Genomic DNA, 9,758 nt, shown 5'->3' on the forward strand with positions numbered 1-9,758 from the left:
ATTAGTTATGTGTTGTTGAACTTACAGGTGTAATTCTAAATGCTGACTGAATTGAGGAGTCAAAGCGGTAGAAATGATTTTTAAAAATGTCTATTTTTATAAAAATATATGAGACAAACTAGAAACATGTAGATATCATAACTCACTTGCCCCAGAGGCATATAGTAATCCAATAACTCATAAATAAATGTAAAAAAAAACCTTGGATTTCATTTGGCCAAACACTTTCTAAGAAAGCATTCTGTTTAGGCTTCATATAATCAGATTAGAGCCGATTTATTATAAAATCCAATTAACAATCCGTTCCTGCAAATTTAATTTTTGATATAATGTCATACTGTGGTCTGAAAAGAGAAGTCATCATATTGAAAAAGTCCTATTTCACGGTGTTTAAAGCTAAAACAAATTGGCTTCGCAATATAAATCAGATAAACAAGCAATCGGCTAGAGTCATTCCACCAAGCTGATACTGCTGTTGACATGCAGCAAATCAGATAAACAGGCTAAGCTGTAGTCTAGGTCAAACAAAGTAGGATTTTTGTCCTTTCCGTACAATCCTTTTTCGGAAGTCCATCAGATATCATCAGAGATCATATACTGTTGGACAATACTGTGGCCTACAGGAGGATTGAACACTGGTAAGCAAAAAATAATAATAATAATAATAATAATAACCGTCAGCCCAAGATAACCCCTCCTCTACTCTAATGCCACAATCTGTAGCAAGCAGCGCCAAAAGCATGATCCCAAACACAGAGGAATGGGACCTGTGTCCCTCAATGGACTCTAAGAAAAGAATTTTAGGATGAGTACAATAATCCTATTTTTCTTCTTCTTGGGAATGCAGACATCTGCTCCACATCTCCACATGCTCTAATGGCTCATTCACACTATGGTCATTGGGCTGTGTTGATTTGCGTTAATCAATGCAGGCTTAACATAAGGAAACACGAAAATAATTGTTTTCGATGTGCCCGATTCACATCATAAAAAAGTCCATGAACCCATCGCCCTCCTGACCGCTTGTGCAATAAAAATTTGATGGGTGCTGCGATAGTCAACGGATGGCAACTGTTATGTACATAGAAAGAAGAATGGACACCGGCACTCCAAATGCAGATCAATTGCGTCTATTTAATTACGTAAATACAGCATATCACACTGCTGCAACGTTTTGGGGTCTCTCAGGATCCCCTGCCTCTATTCACGTCATAAAGGCGCATTACATAATATGTCTGCATTTTTACGCAATGCACAAAAAGGCATGTAAATGTGCGTCAATGCAATACAGCTTTCATAATACACAAAAAGTTAAGTTTGTATTTTGACATTTTGCATGTGTTATTTACAGAAAATTATATCTGAAGTCATGGCAGGAGACTGTGGTTGCTTAAAAAACACTCATGAGAGAAACTATGGTCTCAGGACCTGGAAAGAGCTCCATGGCTTGCTTGTTACTAGAATAGGGTCTAGAAAGCCACCAAGGTGAATCCATGTGCCAGAAGGTCACTACCAGGCTGTGTATGCAAATTAGAGATGAAATTAGGTGGAAAAAAAATACTAACTAAAATGCATTTTTTTCTGGTACTACTTTGTTCAGATTTACAATGAGTGTTACAATAGATAAAAGGTATACATTTCAGTCTATAATTTGTCCAGTTTATAATTATGCTAAAACTATGATTCGGGCACAGTGTTGCAAAGTTATTTACAAATAAAATTTGGGCTGGAGTCACACCAAATGCATTGACGCTGCGCCTACCATTTTTTCCAGCACAGCCCCAACACAAGACAATTTGCCCTGGGCTCAGTTCACATGCAGTGGCACATGATGTGGTACAACTGCAATGTATCATGCTGTGGTTATAGAACTTAATGGAATAGTTTTGTTTTTTTTTCGAACCAAAAAAAAGTAAACGGTGTGATTTGCCAGGATAACTGTGTGTTGAAGCACAGCTGCTGGTGTGAATGCAGCCTACGTGTTTTTTTCCAATTTTGCTAATTTTTTTATGTGATACTGAAAATAAATGAATATAAAAGATAAGTTTAAATATTAATGATTTTTGCAAATGATTTTAATGATTTTTGCAAACTAGAAATACAAAAAATGGCAAAAAGGGAAAGGGTAATGTAGTGTCAATAAGGGGTTAAATAGGAACTGTTACTAAAAGGTATTATATGCAGGTCAAAGGTCACTCCTTTGTCTCCAACAGCTATTAAAATAACAATGATTAAAGAAAAAGAAATTAAAAACTTACCTTGTCCATTTTATTTCTGTGGGGGGTGGATTTGCATCAACATTACATTTCAGCTGGACATTTTTCCGGCCAACAAACCAATTGCCATCGTAACCTGTTACTGAAACTTCAGGAGCATCTAGAAAACAGAAACGGAAAAGCTTTTAGTACACATTCTTTCAATAGTATTTTTTGCATAGCAGAAAATAAACCTATTTCAGTAAATCATTGTTTATCTTGTCTGATGCTAAATTACATCACTTAATTCAGAAAAACACTTCAAAGTCAATATGTGTTTGCTTCCCAATAAGTGTTTGTGTATATGGTGTATAATCAGAAATAGTTATCTTCGTGAGTGCAAAAATTAGAACACAATATTCAGTACAATAATTTTTAGTTTTACATGCTGCCTGTATCCCCACTGGCGAGATTCACTGTTTTATTTGTACTGGTGCCCACCATTGTCTCCAAAAAAAAAAAGTAAGAGGGAGATTACAATTTTAGAGTTGTCCCCAGAACAAAAGATGAGGGGAAATCTTCGACAAGATGTAGAATTTTCTCTAATATACTGTCGTATCTCTGGCACAGGAAGCTATGGGAAATATCCCTAATGGTACACAAATAGCACAAAAACAAACTGGCAAGAGTTTTAATTAGGGATGCACCGATACAGATACTAGTATCGGTATCGATACTGAGTATTTGGGTGAGTACTCGTACTTGCCCAAATGCTCCGATACCTAGCACGAGTACTTCCTGTATCAGGAAGCCGGGCAGCGCATCATTACACGCTGCCCGGTTTCCTGATTAGCAGGGAACTGCTTCGTGCTCTGTCGTCACTTGTGATGAGAGAGCATGGAGCCGACTTCCCGGCCAATCAGGAAGCCGGGTAGCATGCAATGACGCGCTGCCCGGCTTACCGATTGGTCAGGAAGCTAGCAAATCCGGAAACCGGGCGCCGTGTAATGACGCAGCGCCCAGCATTCTGATTGGCCGGGAAGCCGGTGTCATGCTCCCTCGTCATCTCATGAATCATAATATTAAGAAAGTGACCTTAACCAGTTGACATCCGCGGTGTTAAACCCCCTTCCCATCCAGGCCATTTTTCAGTATTCAGCGCTGCGATACTTTGACTGACATTTATTCCGTCATGCAACGCTGTACTGAAATTAATTTTATACCATTTTTTAGGGACAGATAGTGCTTTCTTTTGGTGGTATTTATTCACCACTACGGGTTTTATTTTTTACTATATTAAGGAAAAATTACCGAAAAAAACAAAACTGTTTCCCCTATATTAAATGATAAAACATTTATTATTACCCAATTTTTTAGTAAAATATAAAAGACGGGGTCAGTCGGGTAAAAATACACCAAACATGTCGAGCCTTAAAATTGCGTGCGCGAAACCTCAAAAAACTGATAAATACCCAAAATTGGCCATAGGCGACGCTTTAAAAGCCTTTACCGCTCATCAGTTTAGTGTTATCAGTGATTGATGGCCCTAAAATGATTGCTCACACTGCGACGTTCGCGGCGATATGTAACGTGTGTAGCGCAATTGTCGTTTTCATTTAAAAACTTTTTAAAAAACATTTACGTTTATATCTGCGTAAACGTGGGGGTGGGGGAGTTAAACATTTTGGCTGGGCGGTGGCGTTCGAAAAAACGAGCACATATAGACGATCGGCGGGCTATGGATCTGCCGATCGTCTATATGTGAAACACCCGGTACCGGGTGTTTGCATTGGTCGGGTCTTTTCTGCCCGTGCGTGACCGCTAGGGGGCACGCGCGAGCAGAAAAAAAATGCCGTCCGGAGACGGCAACCCACCAATGCTGCAGTGCCGTCCGTCCGTTTTTTTACAACGGGCGGACGGCAAGTGGTTAAAGCATTAGTTTGTATTGCTTTAGAAAAAATGTGGCCTGTCCCTTTAAGAAAAAGTACCGATAATTGGTATCTGCGAGTACTTGATCAAAAGTATCGGTACTCGCACTCGGTCTTAAAAAAGTGGTATCGGTTCATCCCTAGTTTTAATCCCTCCACACTCTATGCAAAAAAACAAACTTGCAGGGTTTAAAATTACAGGCATTATGCCGGTAGACTGTGTACGTATATTAATATAAACAGCACATTTTTAAGCTGAACTAAATTGTTCTTTCAACAGATTACAAAGTATACTACTACTAATTTATTACAAACACATACTCATTAAACCATATATCTACAGCTTAGGTAAACATTTAGAAACACGCAAAAGTAACAAACTAAATAGAGGAAGTTTACATCCTGCTGAGATGCTAAAGGAGCCTTGTTCAGTCTAATGCAGAACTCCATGGGCAGCTCCTTCAGCAGCACAACAGGTCATGATATAGGGTCTATAATCTATTCAAATAATGTGCATAGCCCTAGTTAATATTTGAACAGCCTGCAAAGACAGATGAAAGTTTTGTACTAAAAGTGCAGTTATTCTTTAACAGACAACTCTAATTAAACGTATTGCAATAAACAGTTTCAAAGTAACATAGGCTAACAACAGATATATATTTCAAAGATAGTCGAAGGCTAACTGTATACTTTTCACATACAGTGGCCTTGACACTGTACTCTTTGCAGTCAGTGGCAGGAAAACAAATTCAAAGTAAAGGTATGGCTCAGACAAACCCTCTGTTACAGCTGTGACAGCCAATTTTGAAGACCAGAGAATTCTTAAGGGCTGGTGCAGACCTGGGTGATCCGGGAACGCGTGATCATGTGCAGTTGCACACAGCCGTGTGGCTCCATTGATTTCAATGGAGTTACATCCCATGGCAATCGTTGAAAAAAGGTACACATGTACTTTTTTTGCAACACATGACACGCGGCTCTTTTTGTCTGCGATCATGTGCGATAGCACGTGTGGAATCGCAGTGGGAAACCATGCAACTGGGGTGGCATTAGAAAAGGAGGGCACCACCAGCATGATCAGCGGTGGTGTGCGACTCTGTGACCGCACAGCAATTTACGCATTTGTGTGCACGATTGCCGCACGGTCACAGATCGTGCAAGTGTGAACCTGGCCTTAGCATAGCTACCATATTAAAAGGGACACTAAACTCAGGAGTTAAATCATAAAAATGCATTCAAGCACCTTAACTATTAACTCAAATGAATCTTATTTGTGTATCACTCAGCTGTAGATCCTCAAATCATCTCTGAATTCACCCCGACACTGTCCTTCCTTCTGGAGGGTGACTACTTTTGTTCTCCATGGTCCCTCTGTGTTGTAAAGTAGCCACCGCTTCAAGCTCACTCCTGTGATGGACTACAATCTCACATTTAGTTGGCTAATTTGTATTGAAGTTATAGTCTATCACGGGAGCCAGCTTGGAATGGTGGCTACCTAACACACAGGGACCATGAGGAACAAAAGTAGCCACCCTCCAGAAGGAAGGACATTGTCAGCAAAAATTCTAAGAAAATGTAAGGCTCTACAGCTGAGCGAGACATAAATAAGCAACATTTTTGTTAATAGGGTACTTGAATGCTTTTTTTAGATGTAACTCCTGAGTTTAGTGTCACTTTAACTCTACTCCAATAGACCTCCTGTTTCTCTTACTGTTTAGCTGTTGAACAGTGTAAGGAAGAAAGAATGCTGTGATGTCTAAGCATTGTATTCACTAAGTGGTGTTGAGGTATTCCTTCATTAAACTGTGTGACAGCTAAGCACAGAGAGAGGTGGGATGCTTTTGCCTCCGAGTAATGCTGGCCATACACCAGTCGCATTTCGTTCCGCCCCATTGGACACAAGTCAATCTTTCAAAATCAACTTTTGTCGAAGGAACAGATCCAAAAATCTTGGTTGAACAGTGACTACTACAGTCACTGTGCGAGTATTTTACAATACAATAGCCTGTCAGGGAGGATTCCCCCACTTGAGGGGTTTTTTTTTTGGCCATATGGCCAGCTTTATACTATTGGCAGAGCAGGATTGAGAATATCTGCTTTGCCCATTATTTGGCTCTTGCATATGTAGGAAAAAGTTTTCTCAAACGTTTTAACTGCAATCATAATCTGAATGTACACTTTCATAAACCCCATCATGTTAATTATTTCTCTAGTGAGAAGATCTACACAATGTACATAAAAAAACATAATTACAGCTCCAGCCTCTGTTAGTGTAAAGTTTGTTAGGCACTTTTAATGATAGTTATTCTTTAAGTCAAACACATTTACTGTAACATCTGCAAAGCTAGAATTAGTGCAATATGACTTAGAAAGATGAGCAATATGTCATGCTTTGCAGGAATGTACAAATATAGAGTCTGTATACAGACCTTTCCAATTATATACTTGCTTGTTGGTACAAAATCCTAGAGGAATGCGCACGTATTTAATATTTTACCCAAACAAGGAAGGCACACTCAGCAACTGCTGCACATAGATACTCATTTATCAGATAACACCTGATAAACCAAACTAAAAAGTTTAGACTTCCCTATCAAAATATTCTGGTATCAGACAAGACTTTCTGCTGCAAGTTGGAGGAAGCAGCATGATGTAACCATACAGAATGCATTACTTGACAGCTAGCAATTACTAGTGCCTAAATTATTAAAGTGATACTTGTGAAGCACACCTCAGGAGTGATGTGTCTGTACCACCGCTGCGTGCTGTAGTTTCAACACCTGACTTTTATATTACTACAGGACTCAGCAGTGAGGTAAGGGGGGAGTCAGAGGGTGAAACCACAGTGTGCAGTGTGGGGCACAATCACCCAACCCTCCTAAAAGTGTTGAATAGCAAAAACAATGATGGAGGCTGCAGCACTGGAAAGAAGGTAGGAGACACAGGCTCCCAGAGAGGCAAGTGTAAGGCCTTGTTCACACCAAATGCAGACCAGATCCGGTCAGGTTTTTGCACACGCAATGTAGTGGGTTGTGCCGCGTTTTAGATGCGTTTTTGATGCGTTTAGGGCCGGTTTTGGTTAAAAAAAACCCCATTTTTTCTTAAGTTTAACATGGGCTTTCAGGCACTTGCATGCGTTTTTGATGCGTTCCAGACCAGATCCAGAGCAGGTAAAATAGGGCTTGCCGCATTTTTTTCATCCGGTCTGGATCTGCACGCTGCGATGTGAACTGGAGGTCAAAATACCATAGGAATACATTGGACGCAGTTTTGATCCGGTTTGCACCTGCTCTGGTACGGATCTGCTCCGCGCTTGGTGTGAACAAGGCCTTAAATATCACTATGCTGCAATAGATTTGTTTAGAAACCAGACAGGCTCTCTTTAAAGTGTAAGACTATTTTTTTTGTTTTGTTTTACAAATGATAAAATTGGGATTTTTTTTTAGTGCTGTGTACCAAACGGAAAGATTTCCCCTTGTTTGGAATTAAAGGTGGCACCAGTCACCCAAGCAGAAATTTGAGGGAAATCTTTCAAATGTGGACACAGACAATAATAAAAACGAGGTTTTAACACCTCCCTTTTCTATCCAGAAAAGGTTTTGATTATTCATGTTCTTTAAACAATTAAAACTGCATAGAGACAGGGCATTTGTAGGCTAGTACCTAATACAAAGATTAAGGCAAGGCAAAGCTCAATGGGTGCTTTCTAGGGTTTTTTTTTTTTAAATTGTGTAGACCAGGGGTGCCCATTAGGTCGATCGCGATCTACCAGTCGACCGCAAAGCAGACTCTGTGTCCTCAATTTCTTTTTCTATTTTCAAAGGGAAATATCAGAGGGCTGTTTAGACCCCTAACATTTCCCCAAAACCCCCCAACAGTAAAAAAATGAATACATTTTAATTTAAATATTTTTTTAATTAAATAAAAAATAAATAAAATAAAAAATCCTGGAGGCAGGGCACTGGGTGACATCACACGCCTGTTGGGGGTGGGACACGTTTTTTTTCCTTGCCTCGGGCGCAAACGGCTATGCTCCCGCGGTGCTCGTGTGGCTGCCGGTTGAATGTGTTAGACGCCGCAGGCGGAAAGGGACAGGACACCTCTCCCCGTGTGCAACGTCGGCCACACAAGCACAGCGGGAGGACAAGACGCCTCTAGAACGCACTGGAATGCAAACTGGCCGACTCACTGCGTTCAGAGGCAGGAGGGGGCGTGGGGTTGTATTGAAGTCAATGGCACCGCAGCCATGCCCCCCCGCCCACAGTGCGATCGCCTGCCTGCATTCCGGTCCAGTGCAATCTGCAGCATTTTTGCAGATCGCACTGGGCCGGAACACAGGCACTAATGTGCCTGCGTTCCGGGTGTGGGCAATCGCACTGCGGGTGAGGGGCGTGGCTGCAGTGCCATTGACTTCATTGCACCGCCATGCTCTATCCCCCTGAATGCAGGTGTTTTTTCATTGGTAGATCTCATTGAGCTTGTCATTTGAAAAGTAGATCTCCGAATGAAAAATAGTGGGCACCCCTGGTGTAGACTCACCAACATCTTTCTGTAAAGCGCTACAGAATATAAATAAAAGTAAAAGATGTTAAAAAAAGTCGCAAAACATATTAGGGAAGGTGTGTAACAATCACTGAGAGGAATCACAAGTCACAAACTATAGCTAAAATGACATCTACTGTATTTTAAGGGGTGCTGGACAGTCCATTGAAAACTCCAGCAACACCTTGCAGCCTCTCACATCACAATATGGTTTAATTTTAAAGCAATAAGACAAAGTGAAAAAAAGACACCTATTTGTGGAATAGTATAAGATTACAAAGATCTTTGATTGTGGAGTAAGGGGACATATTAAATAATATTAGTAAAATCTGGGACAGCATTTCAGTTAGTATTACATAAAGCAAGAATGAAATACTTCTAGCAATTTATTGGGCTGGTGTTTATATATAAATTCATGATCTAACAAGAAAATTAACATATAAAAACATGTCAGAGAAATTATATTCCCATCCGGTGAAGAGAAGCTCTCCTAAAACGAAAGGGGCATGCAACACCAGAAAACTTTGTAGCAGAGATCTGTAGCAGCCACAGATCTCTCTGCTTATTATCTCTGGTAATTTGTAGCTGATATAGCTGACTAAAATACTAGCTTCAAGCAGTGGAAAAAAGCAATCGCTCAATGACATAGCTGCAAATAGCTGGACTGGCATTGACACAGATCTTTTATTCACTGCAATTTAACTGTTGCATTTGAAGCAAATAGTAAAAGCAAAGCTGTCTCCAGAAAAACAGATATGCAAATGACCTTATAACTTGTTAGGAGGCACCATCTTCTGTCGGCAGTCCCTGGTCAGTAACTTCAAAGTGCTTCTGCCAAGACCCAGAGATCCCATTTCCAGGTTTGCAGGAGATGTTACACCCCACAATGCAATACACAATCATAGAAACCTATGGCGAGGTACCAGTACTTACCTGTAGGATTTGATGGAGTGACTTTGCTATACCTATGCTCAATGATCGGTAAAGCCAGGCCTTCTATAGCAGGGATCCCAACCTGAAAGAAGCACTTTCAGGGAGGTGTCCTTCTAATTTCCGGGAGGTGCTCCCCCCCCCCCCCCCCCCCCCCGGGGGG

General features: G+C 40.6%; 1 protein-coding gene across 1 annotated transcript in view; it reads right to left on the minus strand.

Moving 5' to 3' along the window:
- Positions 1 to 9,758, minus strand: part of NECTIN3 (nectin cell adhesion molecule 3) — an 80,067-nt gene that overhangs the window by 14,004 nt on the left and 56,305 nt on the right. Inside the window, exon 6 of the mRNA XM_018556884.1 lies at positions 2,259 to 2,376. Within this exon, the coding sequence (XP_018412386.1) occupies positions 2,259 to 2,376 (118 nt within the window). The remainder of the gene's footprint in view (positions 1 to 2,258; positions 2,377 to 9,758) is intronic.

The sequence above is a fragment of the Nanorana parkeri genome, unplaced genomic scaffold (assembly GCF_000935625.1).
Source record: "Nanorana parkeri isolate BGI_ZX_2015 unplaced genomic scaffold, ASM93562v1 scaffold257, whole genome shotgun sequence".
NCBI lineage: Eukaryota > Metazoa > Chordata > Amphibia > Anura > Dicroglossidae > Nanorana > Nanorana parkeri.